Source organism: Wolffia australiana, chromosome 1 (genome assembly GCF_029677425.1).
Source record: "Wolffia australiana isolate 7733 chromosome 1, ASM2967742v1".
Classification (NCBI taxonomy): Eukaryota; Viridiplantae; Streptophyta; class Magnoliopsida; order Alismatales; family Araceae; genus Wolffia; species Wolffia australiana.
In genome coordinates, this window is record NC_135835.1 from 26,376,322 (window position 1) to 26,399,634 (window position 23,313).

General features: G+C 41.0%; 1 protein-coding gene across 2 annotated transcripts; it reads right to left on the bottom strand.

The window, feature by feature from the left end:
• Positions 1 to 809: 809 nt before the first annotated feature.
• On the bottom strand, positions 810 to 21,463 carry ALDH22A1 (aldehyde dehydrogenase 22A1). Of its 2 annotated transcripts, none has more exons than XM_078587081.1 (15): positions 21,380 to 21,463; positions 21,182 to 21,302; positions 21,059 to 21,102; positions 20,629 to 20,730; positions 20,318 to 20,445; positions 17,377 to 17,499; positions 16,893 to 17,046; positions 11,731 to 11,834; positions 11,568 to 11,646; positions 11,198 to 11,266; positions 9,817 to 9,954; positions 2,771 to 2,986; positions 2,511 to 2,702; positions 2,251 to 2,394; positions 810 to 1,095 (listed from the first exon to the last, which is right to left on the bottom strand). In XM_078587081.1, the coding sequence occupies exons 2-15, from the start codon at positions 21,291 to 21,293 to the stop codon at positions 934 to 936; spliced, it is 1,767 nt and encodes a 588-aa protein (XP_078443207.1). In that variant the 5' UTR covers positions 21,294 to 21,302; positions 21,380 to 21,463; the 3' UTR covers positions 810 to 933. The 2 variants fall into 2 exon arrangements, with proteins under 2 accessions (XP_078443207.1, XP_078443199.1); XM_078587073.1 differs by having other exon boundaries at positions 11,171 to 11,266.
• Between the last annotated feature and the right edge of the window lie 1,850 nt (positions 21,464 to 23,313).

The window sequence follows — 23,313 nt, forward strand, 5'->3', positions numbered from 1 at the left end:
AAAGAAATAACTTGACAATAATATTTACTATAACACTAAGGCATTTAAGATACTGTGTAGGACTACAATAATTGATAAGATCGCTGACCTTTTCAGTTATTTCACAAGGACACAAGTAATACATTCAAAGATAAGGACATTTGAATGATATACTTGCATAAGGTTTATTCTGTATGAGCTGTTCATTTCCCCCTTACTCAGAATCTACACAATAAACTGAAATCCTATGCTTGGAGAATGTTTCTAGTAAAGAAAATATGATTAGGTTTTGGCTCCAATCCCCCATGGACTGTGAGATTCATTGGTTTGATGTTGGAACGTATTATATTGACAAATATTTATTGCCTTACCAAAATTCACTTCTCGTATTCTTTCGATCACTGTCTGTATTAATCACTTTTTCTACAACCAAGCCCCATTGCTGGCATGGCACTGTGCCACTTTGATAATGGGATGCTTGACATGGTGCCTAAGTGGCAAAATTTGATGAAATATCTTCACATTTTCCCCAGAGAAGAATGCTTTAGTTAGTACAAAATTGCTTCCACCCAAAATTTGTTCCATTTTTTTATTAAAACATGCCGAATTCAGAAGCACCACCCAACAATTGGAAAGAACTAGAAGAAGGCCTTGTGGCCCAAGGAGGAATTAGGAAGAAGAGAAAGAAGAAGAATATGGGAAACCAATGTTGCTAAGATAGGGACTCGACTAAAAGATTAAATTTTGCATATGGGTTTATAAACTAATTTTATTTATTAGAATCAGGTGATTTCTTCATAATTTTCTCGAATTAATCAATGTCTCGCATAGAAAACCCAACAAAAGAGGAAATTCTGATGATTCAGAAAGTATATACAAAATACAAAAACGGGCGTCGAGGAATAATACCCGCCATGGTTGAGGTGAATAAGAGCAACCAATTTCATAAGCCCGCTATTGATCCCTTCCCATGTTCCTCCCACTTGGCAACCTCTTGGGATCAGTAAGGATCTTCAGTAAGTTGACCACAGCCTGGAGACGGTCCCAGAAGTTTAAACCATAAAGCGCTTCCACCAAAAACTCTTGGAAGTGGAATGCATTTTCTGCAACTGGGTACTGCAAAGGAGAGAACATGGAAAACTTAAAGCAATTTTAGTTCCTGGGAAGGATCATAATGCAAAGTTATAAAAAATGCACTATGATGCAAGCTTATCAGAAAAATAATGTAGAAATTTTCAAGGAAAGTAAGGCAACTGGAAGAATTAGAAGGAAATATGACAAATGAATCCATGAAACAAATGAAGTTCCAAATTATTCAGTCAGTGAAAATGAATCCATGAAACTGGAGAAAAAATAATCTACGATATAAATTTTTTAAAGGAAGAATGAAGAAATCGCCTGGTTGAATTTGCCAGGAACTAAGAAAAATGAATCCATTGAAACTTTTGAATTGGAGGGTCAAAAAATGAAGAAATAATTGTCAACTTTTGAATTGGAAAACTGGAGAGATTAATTGTCAACGTTGTAAAAATTTAAGCAATGGAGAAATACGATCACCAGGATTAAGTTGCAAGGAAATAAGAAAAATGAACCCATGAAACTTTTGAAATGGAATGTTAAATTATTAGTACAACACGAGAGACTTTTTAACAACGCCATACAAATTTAAAGAAATAATGAAGAAAATTTTAGAGAGTGCATGACCAGGATGAAGTTGCTAGGAAACTTGACAAAGGAGTCCATAAAATTTTTGAAATGATGAGACAAATTATCAGTAAAACTGGACAGTAAATCATTAATGCAGTAATGTTTTTGAAAAAGGTTGTATGTCATTGGAAGGTTTTCCTACGAAATAAGACGAATGAATCCATAAAACTTGTCAGACGGCTCATTATATATTTTACGTTTTTTTTATTTTTTTAAATAAGCCCCCGTCTTCCACCATCAAATTCCCTAGAATCCTCATCTTTCTGTAATTGTCAATATGCCTTAAGGGGTTCCACCAATAGGGGACCACCGTAGCATCTCAAACTGGGCCTGGCCCAATCAGTGCGTAACCTGTATTAATGCAAGAGAATGTCGAGATAGTGGATCGTCTTCACTGGCAAAACCCTAAACCAACAGCATGGCAGCTGAGAGGTCGAGAGAAGAGGAGATATCTACAGGCAAGAACTCTGACAAAAGTTTTGAAATGGTATGCTAAATTATTGAAGAAAACTGGAGAGATAAATTTTTACTGCTGAAAAAAAAATACAAGAGTTATTGCCTTACCCTCAAAGGCAGAGGTATGACAGTCTTGACAAATGGCCACCACCTATCCTCGACCACTGATTTCACAAGGCAGCATGCTCGAAGCCCTTCTACACCGGCAAATCTCCCAAATCCGCTGTGTTTCACTCCACCAAAAGGCAGAGACTGTGCAGAAAAAAAGTTTCCCCATAAATAAATCTCTAATTTAGGATTTATGCAGAAAGCAAACATGATTTTTTTTCAAATCATGTTTTGTGCAATGGTTCCATTACATATCATACCTGGCACATGTAAGTGGATGCAAAGTCATTGACAGCAGCAAATCCACAGTGTATCTGAGAGGCAATCTCTCTGGCACGATGCTGGCTGCCAGAAAAGACAGCACAGCCAAGTCCAAAGTTTGAATCATTTGCTAGTCTAACAGCCTCTTCGTCTGAGCTAAATTGCATGATTGGAAGGATCGGACCAAAAGCCTGCAAAAATAGCTCATTATAACACGAAATATGAAGAGTTTGGACTAAGTTTATGATGATGAACTTACCTCTTCTTGCATAATTCTCATGGTGTGGTTGACTTCTGTGAGCACTGTAGGTGGGAAGAATTGGTCAACGGCGTCTTCCCCAAGATTACCAAAGCTTCCTCTAACGGCAATCTTAGCACCTCTCTCTAAAGCATCATTTACAAGCGCTTGTAGTTTGTCTGCATGTCCTTGCATGCATATTGCTCCCATATCATACTTGCCTAATAGTGGGGGGCCCTAGATGGAAGATGGAATTGAATTAGATGTATATTGGTCATGTTAACCATATATAGAGAGGGAGGAAGTGAGAGAGAGGGATGGGGTAGAGAGAGAGAGAGGGGAGTGATAGAGAGAGCGATAGAGATAGAGAGATAAAGAGATAGAGAGATAGAGAGAAAGAGAGATGGAGAGAGAGATAGTGGGGAGTGGAGAGAGAGGGAAGGAAGTGAAAAAGAGAGGGAAGTGAGTGAGAAAACGATGGAGCAAGAGAGGAGAGTGAGAGGAAGAGAAAGAGAGGGTGAGGAGAGAAAGAGAGAGAGGAAGAGAGATAGAGATAGAGAGAGAGTGAGAGGGCGAGCAAGAGCATATAATCACAATGAATGACACTTTCACTTCATAGAGATTCAATACGTGAACCTAATTTTTGGCTACATCAACATGAGAACACCTGAGACTTTAAAGACCAACATTCAAAACATCATTTAGTGATGAAAAAAACTGATGGTAAAAGCATCTGCTTACCATGCTATAATTCGAAACAAATAGCACCTGTTGACCCACAGTGAAATTCAGTGTCAGCACGATCCCTCTGGCCTCACCTATTTGTGTAGACTACTCACGAGGTGGGGTTGAAGACAACGAAGACCAAAAATCACTTTCATAATGGTCACCCCATATTTATAGGGTTAAAGGTGGGTCAATTAATATCAGGCCAAGAAGGTTTTAGATAAACAAATAATTAACAGGCATATATAACTGCTTATAATGCCAGTTCTACCAGTTTCTAGGTAGAACTAATGGTGTAGAAGGTTCTAGATGCTCCCCGGTGGACACCCTGCCCCCCAAGCTGGTGAGTAGATACTTCAGACTCCCTGCTTTCTCAGCAGGCCGCAAAAAGTTGAGCTTGGTAGACCATTAGTCAGTCGGCCGGCCACCTGATCTGAGGATTTCACATACTCTAACTGAACATTCCTGTGATCAATCTTCTCCAGGATAAAATGTCCATCAATTTCCACATGTCTTGGACTGTCATGTTGTAGATGACTGTGGACAAAATTAATTGCTGATTTGGTTTCAAAGAATGTAATAGAGGGCTTCTCTTATTTCATTCCAAGTTCCTCAAATAAGTTCCTGATCCACAAAGTCTCACAGATTCCCTTCGCTAATGATCTGAACTCAGCATCTACAATTGACCTGGCTAGCACCTGGTAACTAGATTGCCCCCAAAGAATGAACAATACCCTGTTGTAGATCTCCTATCCCCACCAGAGCCAGCATAATCTGAGCCTCTGTGCATTTCTATATCAGTGTCCCCATGTCAACCAAAGATGATTCCATGGTCTGCAGTTCCTTTTTTTGTTTTGAAAAAGAAGGAAGATCACCCGCAATCGGTGATCAAACCAAAATTAATAATATATATATATATGACTGTGAAAAATACATGAATGACCAGCCTGGTCCGTTTTCCGTCCTTCACTTTCTACTAAACTTGAAGGAAATACAGTTCTTCACCGACAACCAGCTCTTTTAAGGAATGCCAGTACCTTATGTGCAGCTTGAAGATGGGATTTTCGTGGCCTATGCATGAATGGCCTCATAAGTCCAACTGCACATGCTATGTCTGGCGGCAAATGATTTAACTAAATGAGTTTCCCAAATAAACTTCGGTACTGCTCCCTATTGACAGGTGCTTTTTCATCATTTAATTCCAGTTTAACATTCAGATCAATAGGCACAAGGTGATGGCTTGCAGATACTTGTGTTGAGAGAGAAATCTTCCCAATTTTAAGTAGGCCATTGCAATGCCTAAGAAATATCTAAGTCTGCCAAGACACTAAATTTCAAATGCCTCAGATATCCTGGCAATTACAAGGTGATTCCCTTCCACATCATCACCAGTTATAACTATTTATACATAGATCAACAAAGAAGTGATCTTTCCAGAACCAGAATATTCTAGACACAGCATATTATCCCATTACTTTGTCTACAACAAAAGCCCCACAGACTGCAGGCGAACATTCCAAACCAAACCTGGTCGACTGATTGAGCCCCAAGGAAACTTTTTTCAATTTACATACTTAATGACCACTATCATTTTTTTTGAAATGTAACAAGGGAAGAACACCCGACGAATCGGTGAAAATCCCATTGGGACCTAACAGGCCCTTCACCTTCATCTCAAACATAATTTAGAATCTCCCTTCTCCCGTTGCTCCAGGGAGCCATGCTGCCTTAAGTCCTACCACTTTATGTATAGCTCCATCTGTAGTACCCGTTCTTCCCCTGAACAGAAACTTGTTTCTGTGCAGCCAGATGGCCCACAAAACCGCTAGTGCTCGGCTGCCTTCCATGTTTCCTCTTCCCTTGCAATTATGTACCAAGTCCCAGAAAGCCATTTCAGATGTCACCTTCAACCTTGAGGGTATCTGGCTGGCCCAAATTGTGCGAGCAGAGTATTTAAAGATGGTTGCAGTCTTCTTCACCATTCAAGCATAGCATGCATTGCGACGATGTATCTGGGTATAGCCTTTTGCGAAAAACTCAATAGTCTTCTTCGTGCTAGCAGCCATCCAAAAAACCTCAACTTCAATGGGACTTTTTGTTGCCATTTTGATAATAACTGGGCATGACCACAATCATTTTGTTAATATCCAGGAGGTAACAGCATATAAACTTCTTCATCTAAATCCCCATGGAGAAAAACATTTTTTACACCATATTGGTTTAAGGTGCAAAGGTTTCCCCATAGTCAATCAGTACGATTGCATATCATCTTTGGCTACCGACCTGATTTTGTATCGCTCCAGAGTGCCACTCTATACTTCACGGTAAATACACATCTGTAACACACAGGACATTTACTAGGGGGGTTAGCGGCAATCTCCCATGTACCATTCTTGATAAGTGCATCCATTTCGGCATCCATCACTTTTCTTCAATTCGCATCTTTGGCATCCAAAAGAACTGGGTGTGACCACAGAATTGAGTGCAGACATAAAAGGCTGATAATCAGATGCCAGATGATAACACATAACCGCATTAGAAAATTAATATTTAATGCCTTGAGTACACTGTCTCTTCTTTTTCCGTAGAGAAATTGGCCATCCACCCCTAAGATCTTCTTCAGCTTCTTCTGGGCTTACAGGAACATTGTGATCTTCTTCTTCTATATTGACTTCTGCTTCATCATCTTGGACAACTGGCTAAGGCTGACCATCATGTACTGGAAATCCTGGAGTCTCCACGTTCTGTCTTGAAAATTGTTGGTAGATAAGAGAAATGTCAAATTCTTATGCTGCCACAGTCTCTGAAAGTCTGGGCAACTGTTCTTGTGCATGTATTAATTTAGCATATTATTGATGCACCTTAAAGAAACATTCATTCTCATGAAAAGCGATATCTGCAGACACGAAGAGTTTCCTAGACTCTGGATGATAGCACCTGTACCACTTCTAGATGTGAGAATAACCCAGAAAATTGCATTAGATAGCTCTTGGACTCAGTTTGTCTTCTGGATTGTGAACATGTACAAATGATGTGTATCTAGGGACCGTTGGACAAGGACTATCTTTCTATTATATATGAAGGAAGAACATTATCATTAAATGTACTGGACTCTCATAATTCTGTGTTTTGGCCAACAATCTGTTAATCAGATATACTCCTGTCAAGATAGCTTCCCAAAAAACGCGTGGGTACCTCACAGTGTATGAGTGAGCATCTTGCTTTCCGTTGAGTAAACGCACAAGATGATCTTTGTATCATACCTTTTGTCCTAAAGTAGAAGGGGAGCTTATAACAGAAATTGTATCGTAATAACAGAATGATTTTTGTATGATTTATGTAGAAACAATCTCTGGCATTGTTGGACCGTAATTTTTCAATTGAGGCTTCAAACTGGGTTTTTACCATATAACAGAAATTTTCCATCACCTCAGTTGCATCATATTTGGCGTTCAGAAGATATACCTAATTCAATTGTGTGCAGCTATCAACAATTATTATGAACAATTTCCTCCTGTCAATTATGGAAGATGGGCCCACACATCACAGTGAATTAGGGCAGACGGTTACCGCTTTGTCGGATGACCGCCATAAATCATTTTTCAAAAAAAGAAAACAGTGAATTAGGGCAAACGGCAGCTTATTCCTTTCTCTTCTCCCATGGTATGATGTCTCTTTATGTTTAGGATACTCACATGTATCACAACCAAGATCTGATAAATTCAAATTTATGCAAACACTTTGAAACATTATGTTCAACAATTCAAATGATGGATGTCCTAAACGATAATGCATCAGCTTGATAACCTCATGTCATTCACCGATATCATTCTGCACAGTGCATCCAACCATCATCTCAGCATCAGCCTTGCCATTGACATAGACCAGTCCATTCCTCTCCTTAAAAGGGGAAATCTTCTGGTCCTTTGCCTTATCATTGACAAAACACCCATCAGGAGACAGTAAATGTCAAATTTCAATCTTTAACAGACTTCTGAGGTTATATTAGTTGCGGCCTTATGTCAGGAACATGTAACACATGTTTAATAATTCCTGACTTATTCTAACTTCTCCAATGCCATTAACTGATTAAATACCCCCCCTGCAGTAAATACTCGTCTATCTCCTTTATAGGGGATTTACTTGCAGAATAAAGAAAAATGAGGGGTCATATGATCAGAAGCACTGGTGTCAATAATCCAGTAAGACAAAATATGTTTGGAATGAAACCCACCAGAACAGGCCATAGATGTGGAGCTGAAAATGGCTTTGAGTTTCTCTCCTTCCTTGAGCATTTTGGTGTCAATATTGGATACCAATTTGGTGCTATCACCTCCCTTCATTTCTCCATCTTCATCTTCAGCTCTTGACACGTCTGCAACATGAACTTGTGGTGTCCTTGAGGGACACCCATGCAAGGCCCAGCATTTATCTAAAGTATGATTCCTTTTCCAGCAGTATGCAAAATATAAATTTTACTTGGGTTGCTGTCGCCCTCTGTGAAATTTCAAATAAGAAACGTCTTCTGATTATTTCTTCTGACATGTCCCTCCAGCAACTCCGCACTCATGTAATGATTTTTTCTGAGTTCTCACCATGGCCACAATACTTTCTCCAGTTTCCTTTTTGCTTCCTCCCAGAAGCAGTTGGAGTCATTTCTCCTCCATCAACAAGATGAACGGCATCTTAGGTCAGGTATTTTGTTCTTTTCTGAGAGTCTGGCTCCCCAAGCTTTCACATTTGTTGTTCAGCCCCTCCAATGTGGACTTTTGATCCTGTAATGTGGTCTGCCATTCCTCAGACTCTGGGTCCTTGATCAGCCTATTGACGTTGATCTCTCTCCAAAGGACTTGAAGTTCATAAACATGCTTTGTAACCTACAGATGTCCTTGCATTAGGCTGGTTGCTTTAGCTTCTGGCTCATATATCCTCCAAACATTACTTTTCTACATGGTCCCCATATGAAGATGACCCAGATTGGATTTGCAGTCTTTAGGTACCAATAGTTTCTAAACCTATTGTCTGACATGCTGCCGAGCAACCAGGCATGCACACTGCATCTTCTGTTTTCCAAGTTTTGTACTGCAGGCTACTTGGATAAACAATCTCTGTAAGGTGATTGCTCAAATCTTTGCTTTCCAATATTAATTCCACATACTGATTCCAATCCATTAGGGTTAAGACATGGAATTTCACTACTTCTAAAGCAGAAGGAAGCATAACTTGAGTCGCCATCTCCCGCTCTGCCCCAGAAACCTGAATCATCACTCAAGACTTTGTTGAATCAGTAGCTTTAGCCGTGTTGGCACTTTGTCTTAGATTCCTGTTTCGACCTTCGCGGGCTTGGTAACTTGCGTCCAAGTCGTTGGCAATCCTTTAGGGCCAATAAGATCCCCTGAAATTAGATTCTCTTCGTCTGCCAGTGAATCATCAACTGGCAAACTAGCTTCTCTGAGACTAGGCTAGCACAAGCTTCTTGTCATATGTTGTACCTTGTCACCTTGTGAAAAATGAACCAGATCTTTGTGTAATGCTTGATGTAGATCCCCATCACAGCTCTCGATGCTCTCGTACGATGTATGCCCGTGGTCAAGCAACACGTCCGCATGATCCCTTTGGCCGCACTCTTGCTTATCTAGATTACACATGAGGTGGGTTCGAAGAGAAAGAAGACATAAAACCACTTAACTCATGGTTGCCTCATATTTATAAAGTTACAAGTGGGCCGATTAATATTGGGCCTAGAAGGTTCCAGAAAAAACAAAAAAGTATTGGGTTTGAATAACTTCTTGTAATGGCATTTCTAGAAGATTCTGAATAGAAATAATGGTATAGAAGGTTCTAGATGCTCACTGGCTGACAGCAACAATAATGATAAAAATTAAGCTATTAAAGTTATGGAATTCTCAATCTTCCCCATCATTGACATTAGTAAAATTGATGGATACATTAGTAAAATTGACAGAAACAAAACAGAATTCTTTCTCAAAAAAAAAGAAACAGACCGGAATCATTATCACCAATGCCTAATCGTTTGAGGTGAAGAGAATTGTTTGGAATGCACTAATTGAAATTATTAAGGGGGAAGAAATATTAAGTTATAATATTACTAGGTGGGGTGATACTTATGGGATTAATTGACAAATAACTTTTATGGCAACAAATGGATTTCACAGCACAAATTTCTTCTCACATAAACTCTATACAGAAACTCTACGATAAAAAGTGAATACAATTACTCAAATGGAGAAAAATTCAAAATATAAATAGTTTAAAATCATATCCAAGGTGTCCCAGACTCAAATTCAAAACGCTTTTAGCTCAATCAGGTTTTTACTCACAACAGAGACAGCTTTCACAATCTTCACAATATGTGCGAGAAAGTCAGAATGAATATCCTTGTGAACGTAAAATCTCTCAGCACCGGCACAATTCTGTCCACTAGACTGAAGAGCAGCCCTGACAGCGACATTAGCAACCTGTACATAATCATATATTTTATCAGAGGGTGATACAAGCATATTTCGGTATTTGAAAAAATATGTTTAAACGAATTCATGTCTACTATCGGGCCTTGGGTTTTCTGGTGATGATGAGTTCTATGAGGGACAATGACAATTCATCCTCATTATCTTCATCATCTTTGCAACACACGAATGACAAGTCGTCGTCATCCGCAGCCAGAATGATGAAGAAACTATCATCATCATCCTTGCAACACAAGAATGATAAGTTGTTGTCATCTGTAGCAAGAATGATGAAGAAACTGTCATCATCATCCTTGCAATAGACGAATGACAAGAATGATGATGAGTCATCATCATCCTTGGAACAGACAAATGACAAGTCATCGTCATCTGCAGTCAGAATGATGAAGAAAATGTCATCATCATCCTTGCAATAGATGAACGACAAGAACGATTAAAATTCGTCATCATCCTTGCCATCCGAATGAGTAACAACAGAGAGTGAGGAGACGATGATGACAAGTTCATCATTGTCATCTGCCAATAATTTGCAGACAAAGGACAATGACGATGATGAAATTGTCAAGTTCATCATTGTCATCCTTGTCCTCAGTGACGCGAGGAGTCTACGACTTAGTACAGGGTAGACTATCTCTCCGAGGAGAGATAGTCTACCCTGTACAGTGACAGATAATGGTTTTTTTCTCTTGTAGCCAGCTAGTGGAAGGTTAACATGGAGAGAGATCATGGGGATGATGGTAGGGCAGTGGGAGAAGCCCAGGGCGCTAGAGTTGAGTAATGACAGGGAAACCCTAGAAGGCAGGAAGGAAGTGATATAAAGAGAACATACTCGATTACTCAGAAAGTCCAGCCCTATGTAGGGCTACATTAGACATGCGATAGAGATCCCATATGGAACGGTAGGACAGAAAGACAGAGATAGGATAGATGGGCCCAGTGGGTCCATTAGATCTGTTAGGCCTGCTCAATATATTTTCCCTTTCTCAGTGAAGTTCCCTTACCTCTAGAGTTCTCTCTTCGGGGCTCATTCACTCTGCCACCACTTCTGTATCTATCTTTCTCTTTTTTCCCATCAATCTACTTTTGGTTTCCATAACTTTCTGACTTACCCTGCGCTATAATTATGAGAGTTTGTCTTTTTTCCTCCCAGAGAAAAAAACCATTCAGATAACCGAAGAAAATGGGAAAGAAACTGGACACTACTGACATGCAAAACGTCAACATCTTCACACACAATGAATGCATCTTTTCCACCAAGCTCAAGTGTAACAGGAACCAAAGTCTCTGCAGCGTCCTTCATTATCTGTCATAAACAGAGAAAATAAATCAAACCAACCAATTAACTCATTTATGTGGATCCTAAACACCCAAAATAATTTGATTAGTGCTATTGTTTTCAACCTTGAACAACGATGGGTAAAATATAAATGTAAAAGACATCAATAATCTATCAGGCAAGATCAAGATACAAACAGTTCATCATGCGATCCAGTTAAATTTTATTTTTCTCGTGTAGATATTTTGGAAATGCCAAAAAATTAATTGAAGATCCATAAAAGGGTTTAAGAAGCTTGTGGCCACACGTGAGACCAAAGGGGACCCACCATCCTACCAACACCAGGTGATCCAACAAATATGACTTTGTCAACTGAGGAGACAAGAGCTTGTCCAGTTTCTGCAAATCTAAAAAAAACATAATTGAATCAAAGTCTAAATCAAACAGGTGAATGAATCCATTTGAATTAAGTTATAAGATTGAATAGTTACCCCGTTATCACATGGACTAAATTCTCTGGCGCCCCTACAGCGGCAAGAGCAGCTCTAATGATGCGCAAGAAGAAACAACCCGACCAAGAGGCATGTTCTGAGACCTTCACAAACAAAAAGGGATAGTCGCTTAAGAAAGAATAAATTTGCTGATTTGAAGTGAAAAGGCACATCTAACAAAAAATGTTTAATACAGAATCTACCCTGAAAGTCAAACCATTATTTTTTTTGAAACAAATAAAAGGCAGTCACCCGATGAGTCGGTAACCACCCGAGAAGTACATGGGCCATAGAGCCCGTGTGATACATGCTTAACCACTCCTCTCTCTATTCCCCCCTCACGGGAACCATGCCACAAGGAGGTTGTCGACCTCATGGTTGAGTCCGTCCAGTAAGGCCTGCCTCCCCCTGAAACCCCCATCGTTTCGATGCAGCCATATTCCCCATAACACCGTCAGTGCGCGGCCCCTTTCCTCTTTTCGTCAATTTCCATTTATTTGCATGGATTCCCAAAAGGCCTCAGCTCATGTCGTATTGACTCCCAGATGTGTTTGAGTAGCCCAAGTTGATCGTGCAAAAGGGCATGCAAAGAACAGATGGTCACAATCATCTTCTCCTTGCTTGCAAAAGATACAAATCGTCGGTATCTCTGGGTACATGATAGACGTCTTCTAAGGACCTATCAATCCAAGAAGAGAAAGACCCTGGTCCAAGATGAAGCACTAGTGGAGTAACCCACATGTGTGGAGAATTTGAAAATAAGGCGGGAAAATCAGTTAGGAGGAGGAAGCAGTGAAGGGTATAAATAAAGGGGAGCAGCAGATGGAAGGGGGACGATTTTCTGGATTCTTGAAGTTCACAGGGGAGATCCTCCCGAGCTCGGCATCTCCCGATTCGGCAGTCGTCATCGCGTGCCCCAGCAGTGGTCGAGATCTGATCGGCCATTGACATCTACCTTTCATCCCTACTATTCTTCTACTCTTGAACTGGTATTCTCTATTTGTTGAGTGACTCAGTTCATTTCTTTGGATTCGTGGACTCTTGAATGAGCAGATCTATTTTAAGATTGTCCATAACGGAGTTATGACTCTGTGAATCGGCAAAGTCCTAACAGTACAACCGTTTCAGGAAGGTGCGAGTCACCAGTCTCTTGCGGTACAGTAGCCACCCGAAGATCTTTACCTTTAGGGGGGCTTTTAGGTGCCATATAGCTTGGCATGTCGATATGGTCGTTTGGTCCTCATTCCCTTGGCGGATCCTTGTATAAACTTTTTTTACTGAAAAGGGAGCATTATTCCAAACCCAACTGTCCTTTGCTCCTAAACATAGTCGGATGTGGTGCAAGGCCTGCTGCATGTCCATGAATTCAGCTACTCTTTGGTCTGACAAAGCGCCGTCAATTACCGGGTTCCGAATGTTGTCCCAACATTTGCCCACTGTGGCCTAAGGATTTCGGGCGGGCGCAAATAACCGCGGATATGTATCCCACCAAAGGGGGTCGCATGGTACCCATTTGTCTACCCAGAAGTGAAATATAGGGTCGTCTCCTTGCATGGCTGAGTAAAACTCATGAACTTGGGAGAAAATTAGGCGAAGGCCTTGCCAAAAGGGGTGACGCCCCTCTGATTATGGTTGTTTTATCCTCCCAACTCAAACCTCGACCGTAGCTATCCCGCAACATCTGGATGACGAGGTCCTCCCTGGGTTGCATGAGCCTTGTCACCCATTTAGTTAGTAATGCCGTGTTCATACTTGGTAAGTGCAAGACTCCTAGCCCTCCTTGACAGGTGGGTTTGCAGACAGTGTCCCATGTCACTAGTGCCAAACGTCGTTTGTGGTCTGATTCTGCGCCTTTCCAGAAGAATTGTTTCATCAGGATTTAAAATCTTTGACTAATGCCAACTTGCATTTTGAAAGTGAAGAGATAGAAGAAGGGTTTGCTGACAGTACTGACTTCATTAGAACCAACCGGCTCCCCCTATACAAAACCTTGGCTTCCCAACCTTCCAGACATCTTTTAACTTTCTCTATCACCGGTTGCCAGTCCCCTTTCGACAACCTCCCATTGGTCAATGGCAAGCCCAAATATCGCATAGGAAGACTGCCGATTGGTGTACCTAGCGCCCCAGCGCACTGCGTCTCCTCCTGAGATAGCCCACTGCTCACGAAAGCTGACTTGGCTCGATTGATTTGCAGACCCGAGAAATCTGCAAACAAGTCGAGTATTGTGGAAAGATTTTTTGCTTCTTCCTCTCCACCTTCTATAAAAAAGGTGGTGTCGTCCGCTTACTGCAATAGCATTATCTCCTCTGGAAGACGAGGTGTCTTATATCCCCTTAGGAGGCCATGTGTGCAAGCTAACACGAATAGTAGAGGTGCAAGAGGGCATCCTTGTCTCATCCCCCTTTGTGGTTGTATCCAGCCACCTTCTTGCCTTCTGTTCAACAACATTGAAAAGGAAAGTGATGTAATGCATCTTTTCACCCACCTGATCCATTCACTAAGGAAGCGCCTCCATTTCATTGATGCCCAAAGAAAGCCCCAATCTAGTGTGTCGTACGCCTTGGCAAAATCAACCTTCCACATGAACCCTTTGGTCCCATACCTTTTCCATGCCGTTAATATCTCTCTTGCTACGACTGTGCTATCGACCAGTAAGTGACCTAGTATGAATGCTGATTGTGAGGGTCCAACAAGATCCCAGATCACCTCTCTCAGCCTGTTCACCAAAACCTTTGCAACGATTAAGTATATGGAGTTGGACAGGGTGATTGGCCTAAAGTCCTCAATTCTTTCCGCACCAATCTTCTTTGGCAGTAGGACCAAATATGCCTTGTTTAATTTTTCCATACTACCTGACCTTTGTCAAAACTCGTCTAGCGTGACCATCACATCAGATTTCACCAGCTCTCAGAGCTCTTTGTAAAAAAAACTGGCAGGCTGTCTGGACCTGGTGCCCCTTCACTGTCAAGGCCTAAAATAGCCTCATTGACTTCTTCTTCCACAAAAGGCCAAATCAACTCAGCTTGGTGTGCGTGTGCTAAAGTTTGAGCTCCCTTTCAACACCACATCCATCGGTTGTGTCTACCTTTCTTCTAGAGCTCGCGAAAATGATCCCCGACTGCACGACCCACTGCCTGTGGCCTGTTGTGGACTTGGCCTCCCACTGTTAGTTTTTCAATATCGTTGGACCTGCGCGTCCCATTTGCAACGAGATGAAAAAATCTTGTGTTCCCATCTCCAGCATGTAACCACAACTGTCTGGACCTTTGTCTCCAGTCTGTCTCTAGTTTCTTATCTTCTACGGCTGCCACACCTCTCCATTTCCTTCTATCGAGAGTTTCCTTCGCTTCCAAGCACCGTGTATCCTCTAAGTCATCTAGTTGCTTGATTCTGCTCAAAGCTTCGTTTCTGGTCTTCTTTCTTTGCATATGTATATGCCTTCGGAACTCCACAGGACAATGTGGCAGACCGTGGATTTTTGCGAATAACATTTCCGTCATTGATCTGAGTTGGGGCTGTGACTTCCACTTTTCTGTCACCTCGTTTTTGAAACCAGCCTCTTGGAGCCATGATTTGTCTACCTTGAAGTATGTCGGCCTCTTGATCAACTCATTTGTGGTCCGAAATCGGACGCGGAAGTGACCGCACGTCTGCTAGTGGGAATCTTTCCATGAGCTCAACTGAGCATAAAAATCTGTCTAAGCACGACATCCTGTTTTGGCCCGACATGCTTCGCCATGTATAAATGCAGTCTGTGGGCCCCATTTCTTGCAAGTGATGACTCAAAAATGAAGGCCCAGAAGGCTTCCGAATCGGCGTCTCTCCGTCCAGCTTCATTTGGCCGATCTCTTGCTTCTAGTGTCACATTCAATTCAAGTTCCCACCACACAACATGGCGCACCCTTGGAATGTGTTTGCAAGGTCGGCGAGCGCCCTCCATAGTTCAATTCGCTGTTGGACATTTACAAGACCATATACCGAGGCTACAACCAGCTCGAAATTGTCTTGCAAGCGCTTAAGCTTTGCTGCTACAGTAAGTTACCCCTTCCATGTGGCCACTTTTGAAAACCATGTTTCATTCCATGCTATCACCACTCCAGATCGCCCAACCGCATCTACCATTAGGAAACCCTCATGTAAGTCTCTTCCCACTACATTCCAGTCCCTTGGTTCATAGGTTTCCAACATGGTTTCTTGTAAGCATACCACTGATGCCCCCCATTCTCGCAGGTAGCCCCCCACCACCCTCCATCTACCTTCATCTCGGAGGCCTCAAACGTTCCATGAAATGCATCTCATGATGAACTATCTTTGGCCCCTGTCTCAATTGGTGTCAACCTTACACCCAGGGTTGACGCTATTCTTTTAGTCCGTGGATTAGTAATACGGTCCTCTTCGCTAGCTTTACACTGGTGGTCGTCTCTACTTCCCCACTGTTTGTCTTGTTCATGATCTCTTACTTTTCCCTCGTGTCTCTGTTGACTCCTTCATCACTCATTCTGTTTTGGTGTTGTTCCTTGACATGCCCTCCGTTGCTAACATCATATGTCCACTTTTACAGGCTTTGACCCACAACACTAGCCTCTTTTCATGGCAGATGCTAAGCTTCTTACATTTGTAGACGAGACCTTCCTCGCCTATTCTGCTTGTTCGTGATTGTCGTCCTTCCATCATATCACTTATTTTGGTAACCAACTCCCTTGTCGCAGTGCCTAGAGTCTGGGGTAACGTGTCTAGACTTGCTTGGCCTCCCTCCACTCTAGCTGCAGGCCCATCACTTTGAGTTGACGCCAGGAACAATCTCACGAATTCACCTTCCTCCCTTCATCGGGTTGTGGCCCCCTTGAAGTTGGTGCATCATTATTCTTACCTCATTAACAGACATTCCCAGTTAATAACTATACAAAGTAGGAATATTATTTCAATTTCCCATTCTTAAAGTAGGGAACTCTCTAGCTTAATTGAGTTTGGTTTTCTTCTCTATTAATTCCTCTTTCCTATGGATTTCAACAGTGACAGTAGTTCTAAACATGTGGCAAAAAATTACAACGCATTAAGAAGAGGAAAGACAAGGAAAATATATAATTCAAAAAAATTAGAAGAAATTACTGCCAAAAAGAAAATATGTCAACACCTAACCAACAAGAGGACTTCTTTACCTTTATCACGACTCCGTTCCCAGAGAAAACAGCAGCTAAAACGGGGTTTAAGATGTTGTGGAATGGATAATTCCACGATACAATTGCCCCAATGACGCCCAGCGGATGAAACTCCACCCTTGCTCTCTTGTGCAGCATCGATCTACCTACACACCTGATGTTACAGACTGCATTAGTTCAAATATAGGGTGTCACCACACAAGAACAGGGCAAACACTTTTTGCTATTCAAGAATATCAGCTGAAAATAAAGTTTCTTGAGATAATAGCCAGTTTCCCATGTTAAGATAAACAAAAATTGCGTGACCAAATTAGGATGATAGATTCAAAATAATTGATGTAATAAAGGATTTCAAACAATAAAATTAGACCATGAAAAATCAATAGAGATGAGATTTATAAACTGTAACCTTGGAACGATTGGAAAGAGGAAAGATAAGAGACAACATAATGTAAACCTGTATCAAAATAAGAATTAATCATACCTGTATTCAGGCTTCAGCCACCGCTCCCCCTCAGCAATGAGCCATGTAATTTTTTCACATGTAGTCATTATTTCTCCAAGAGAAGCGTCAATCATTGTCTTGCCTGTATCTCTAGAGGAAACTCTGCAGAACAAAATTGTGAGCTACCTATGATAAAAACCAACGGAAGTATTCCAATGATCGTAAATCTGATAAATTATTGTTTTTGTTAAAGAAACTAGCCGTTAGGCTAGCCGTTGGGAGTTTCATATTGGGCTACTCGTGCTTCGGCCCATTAGACTGTATTTATATACTATGTGCCCTAAATAGGTGGACTGCAGGGGGTCTATTTTTGTTCTCAATTTCTATCTTCTTGCCTCATCTTCTCCAAGATGTGGTTCTCGACATAGAGTTCTCTACCCTTGACTGTTTTTATGCTTAAAATATTAGAAATAACGCTAGGTATGGAAACTAAGGGGGAGCTCTGTAATTTTGTTCTCTTTCTGGATTTTTTTGTCGTTTATTGCCTTGAAGCCGTCCCAAGCTCACCAAACACGATTCGGATAAACTACTTAAAAACTTACGAGAGGAGTTAAAAATATTTATATGGACATGATGGGCCTTTTGAGCCCATTAGTCAGTTAGATAAAAGAGCCCCAATGGGTATAACCTTAGCCTCACAGGGTTTCGAGCAATAAAAAAGGGGATATAGAGATAAAAGAAGAGAGATAAAACACAGACTGAGATTTGTGCAGGGGTTTGTAGACCTGTAAAAGAGTAGACACGCAAAGTGTTACATTAGTTTAATTCCTCTTTTCATTCAATGCATCTCTCAACCCCCATTCGACATCTTCTCTCCATCTTCCCAGATCTACCTTGCCTACGCTGCTTCCTCTCTCATGAGATTGATCCTCCTATTTCATTATAGTTTTTCTATCATTAGGTCATTACATGATGAACTCAGCTCGATTTTCGACTTGCACATGCAAAGATGTGGAAGTATTATTTTGAATGATTTTTCATCAAATGAAGAATAATTGTTTTTTTTTTTTGAAAAGTGATTTAAGGTGGTCACCCGACAAAGCGGTAACCACCCGGAGTTACACGCAGAGATAGTTAAAGCTCCCCTCACCACCTGGCCAACCCCTCTCTTAACAGATTACCCCTCTAGCGAACCAGCATGCCATGAGGCCCTCGACCTCGTGGGCTAGCCCTTCCTGGGATACCTTCCCCCCCTAAAAACCATCTCATTTCGGTGTGGCCATATTGCCCAGAGCACTGTCAACGCTCGACCACCCATTTCCGGCCTCCCAGGGCCACCTTGCCTTATGAACTCCCAAAAAACCTCCTCTACCGTCACATTCAGCGCCAAGTGCACTTGGGTAGCCCAGATCGAACGGGCGATTGGGCAGTCAAAGAATAAATGGTTGCAGTCTTCATCCCCATTTGTGCATAGAGTGTACGTCGCACAAGTATTAGGATACAATCCTCCGACGGAAGACGTGTGTCACCAGCCTCTTGCGTAGTAAGAGCCAACCAAAGATCTTAACCTTTAATGGAATCTTGAGGCGCCAGATGGCCCGACATGCCTGGATTGTTGATTGATCCTCTGTTTCCTGGCATAGCATTGTGTAGGCCTTCCGAACAGAAAAGGGAGTGTCTGTCCAAGTCCATTCCTCTTGGTCACCATGTCTTGGCCGGCACAGAGAGAAAGCTTGTTGCATGCCTAAGAAGTCTGCCACCCTTTGATCTGAGAGAGCACCGTCTACCGTTGGATTCTGTATGTTGTCCCAACATTCTGCCACTGTGGCATTGGGGCATCTGGCCAACACATAGAGCCGAGGAAATGCCTACTTCAAATGGGATGTTCGAAGACCATGTGTCTCTCCAGAAGCGAAACAAGGAGCCATCGCCAAGTCAGGCAGTGAAAAAATCATTAACTTGGGGAAAATTCTGTCTAAGGCCCAGCCAGAAAGGCAACATTCCTCTGCCTGGGGTTGCTTTCTCCTCCCAGTTTAGACTCCGATCATAGCTGTCGCCCATAATTTGGATGGCTAGGTCTTCTCGAGGGTGCATAGGCCGTGTCACCCACTTTGTTAGTAGTGCTGTGTTCACGTGTTTTGGGCTGAGAACACCCAGGCCTCCTTGTTTAATAGGTCTGCAGACGATATCCCATGCCACCAGTGCTAGTCCTCGACCCTCGTTAAGCTCAGCTTGATGGCGACACCCTCGGCTTCAACGGATTGAGGCCCCGCGCAGGACCTTTCCGGGACACTCCCAGAGCAGGACGTGCGATCCCAGACGATCGTCCCCGAGGAGGACGAGCGGATCATGAGCCCGCCGTAGGACGTCGACCACTACGTCCTACATCACAGCTACTTTCCACATGAAACAACACATCAGGTCTTCAATCCTCTGACCGATTCCTACTGGCATCTTGAACACCGAGAGGTGGAAGATGGGAATTGATGACAGGACCGACCTCACTGGCACTAGTCAACCTCCTCTAGACAGCACCCTGGCTTGCCAACCTTCTAGTCATCTCTCGACCTTCTCTACGACCGGCTGCCAATCTACCTTAGTCATCCTTCTTGCGGTCAGTGGCAATCCCAAGTATCTCATGGGTATGCTTCCAAGTGGTGTACCAAGTGCCTCTGCACATCGTGACGCCTCCTCCTGAGAGAGGCTGCTACCCACAAAAGCTCATTTAGCCCGGTTGATCTGTAGGCCAGAGAAGTCTGCAAATAGATCTAGTAAGGTGGACAAGTTTTTCACCTCCTCCACCGAGCCTTCTATAACTAAAAATAAGAATAATTGTAGCTAAAAATAATAAGAGGAGAGTATCTTTTGATTACAGTAAAAACTAGGCTGGATCTGCATCAATTATAAAGAAACAGAAATAGGGAAATGTAATGACCTGCGTCCACATAGAAGACAACAAAGAGAGAGAACGACTACTTACTCACATATAAGCCTTTGATTTTCAATAATATACTTCAAAAGTATTCGCAAGAACTGTCGCCTTTGCCTGAAGGCGCTCATTGCCCAAATCTTCTGAGCATTTCTTGCTTGTTCCACGTGTTCTTTAACCTGAAAGGCATTTAGGTTTGAACACACCATCAATAGTTTTGAAGAAAGTAAAGTAAATGTAATCAGATCATCAATATTTTTGAAGAAAGTAATCAGATAATCAATCAAATAATGACCATTTATATTAATCTAGAAAATAGACAAGAAACTAAAGCGCCTGAACGGGGGAAACTGTAAATTTACCTCTTCAAGAGTTAACGAAGGAAATTGGCCCAGGTACTTCATTGTCGCAGGTTCATAACAACGGACTTTATCAGTCTGGGGAACCCCACCCTTCCTCGGAATCTATCATCATACATTACATGAATTCCTCAATAAAAAATCATGAATTTCACGATAAATAAACAACGAGATCTCAAAGTAACGATACCACAGTTTCACACGTAGATGTAGTTATTACAATAAACCAACCCATAATTTAAAAAGAAAGAAAGCTCAGCAGAAATCTTAGAAATAAACAATGAGATCATTCGTATAATCAACATAGAAAGATCTCAAAGTAACGATGCCACAGTTTCACATGTAGATGTAGCTATTACAATAAACCAACAACGAAACAATCCGCAGAATCAAGTTAGAAAGATCTCAAAGTAACGAAATCACGGTTACATACGTAGATGTAGCTATTCTCCTTCGCCTGGCTCCCCTCATCCATTACTGCACCAAATCCTCACAATTCAGACAACAGAGACTCGAACAGAGTCATATGAGAGTGAACAACAGATTTCAAATTTACCGTCCGAAGCGTCAACTTCAATGGATGGCACATTGGGCGGAATGAGCATGATCAGGAAGCGGCACAGCAGGTAAGAACAACCCAACACGAAAAACAGCCACCAAAACGCCATTTTTCCGCACTGGAAACAAATCAAGAAACTCGCATTCTGCAACTACGAAATCAATCGAAGAAAGAACAATCAATGAACGTACATACCTCGCAGAGACGATCGTTGATCGAGTTTCTGGATCTTACAATTGGCACAGAGCGCTGCTGCGAGGTAAGAACTGAGCATAAACAATATAAAATCGAATAAAAACAAACCAGAGCTTCTTATATCGAAATAAAACATTATAAAATATTTTCATATTTCATATAATTCTGGTTTAGTTATAATCACAGTTGTGTTTACAGTATACATAGATATATACTTATGCCAAGCTATGGTTTATTTTATTCTAATGAAAGTTTGTTTCTAAACTTTACAGGAAGTTTCTTTTACATCATGGTTGTAACCATTTAGGGTAGAACAAGGGCAAATTTTATGAATATCAGACTGGATTTTTTAAAAGGAAAACAGTGAAGAAACACTTTCATCTTTCATATAATTCTGACTTAGCTCTAATGAAAGTTGTGTTTAAAAATTATATATGACAAGCTCTGGTTTAATTATATTTTAATCAAAGTTGTGTTTAAGATTTTACCCATTTATGGAAGAACCAGGACATAATTTATGAATATCAGACTGGATTTTTTGGAGGGAAAACAGTGGGGAAACACTTTCATCTTTCATGTAATTCTGACTTAGATCTAATCAAAGTTGTGTTAAAAAATTAAATATAATAAGCTCTGGTTTAATTTTATTATAATCAAAGTTGTGTTGAATAAATTCACATGTAGTTTCTTTTTCCATGAATCTTTTACCCATTTTTTTGTAGAACCAGGATAGAGTTTTTGAATATCAGACTGGCATTTTTAGGGGGAAAACAGCAAGGGAATATGCGTCATGTTTCATTTAATTCTGACTCAGTTCTAATCAAAGTTGTGTATAAAAATTGTGCTAAAATTAAATTGGATGAAGTTTTGTGATGGTTACTTAAAATAAACCTTAATCTAAATAGAATAGAACGTTAATTTTTTATGTAGGGCTGGAAATTAATTCAGACTCTAACTTGGGTAAAAAAAGATCTTATTGACTGTCATAACTGAAGGTGTTGAGGGGATTCACTTTCCAGAAAGGAGCTGTGGTATTTTTTAGAGGAGCAACTGTTTTTTTCTAAGGAGCTGTCATGGATAGTATGTAATAATCAGTGACTGAATGGGAGATAAGACCCCATTCAGCACAAATAACTTAGAATTTATGGACTAGGTACTTTCGCGACAAGTGACAGCAAGAGTTTCCCATTAGTACATGACAGGAAGATAATTCTACCATGTTAGTATATTTGATATATTTGATTAGATATTCTTTGTAGATAGAATTTCATTGTCTCCGAAGTGTGGGGAGACGCTTATTTCATCAAGAAATATGTATTGTATACCTCTCTTATTAGGGGTATTCTTGTATCCTCACCCATAGCCTTCAAAGGAGCTGCTACCCCGTTGTACTTCTCACTTCAAAGTGAATATCTCATTTCATACAACTATATTGTCCTATCCACTTCATCCAAAATTCCTTTCATTAAGAGTGGCAGCTTCATCCTTAGGATCTTTCGAGTGTTGTTGTCAAAGTCTCAAAGTATAGATGTCTAAGCCCTCCGCTTGATCAATGTCTCAGCCTCCAGCAACTTGAAGAAGACTTTTTGGTGATACTGGTCTTCCAAATAAGTTTTGGGTTTTGCACTTCCCCAGGATGCTGATCAAATGGAAAGTCAAGTATACCACTCGATTCTCATCAATATATTTTTCGCCATAGGTCATAATTCTACAGTTTTATGTAAAAATTAGATATCAATGTCTTTCTTATGCCAACAATTTCACTTGATTTGGAGTTGATTTTAGGGGGCCAAACATGAGATCAAAATTCACCAATTTTTTTGTCAACAACCTGTTTTTTTTCATTTGAATGCTCTTTTATGGAAGATTTTACATAAATTTGGACAGTTGTAAGACTCAATTTGGAATTTAATGATTCCCAATAAATCCTGCAT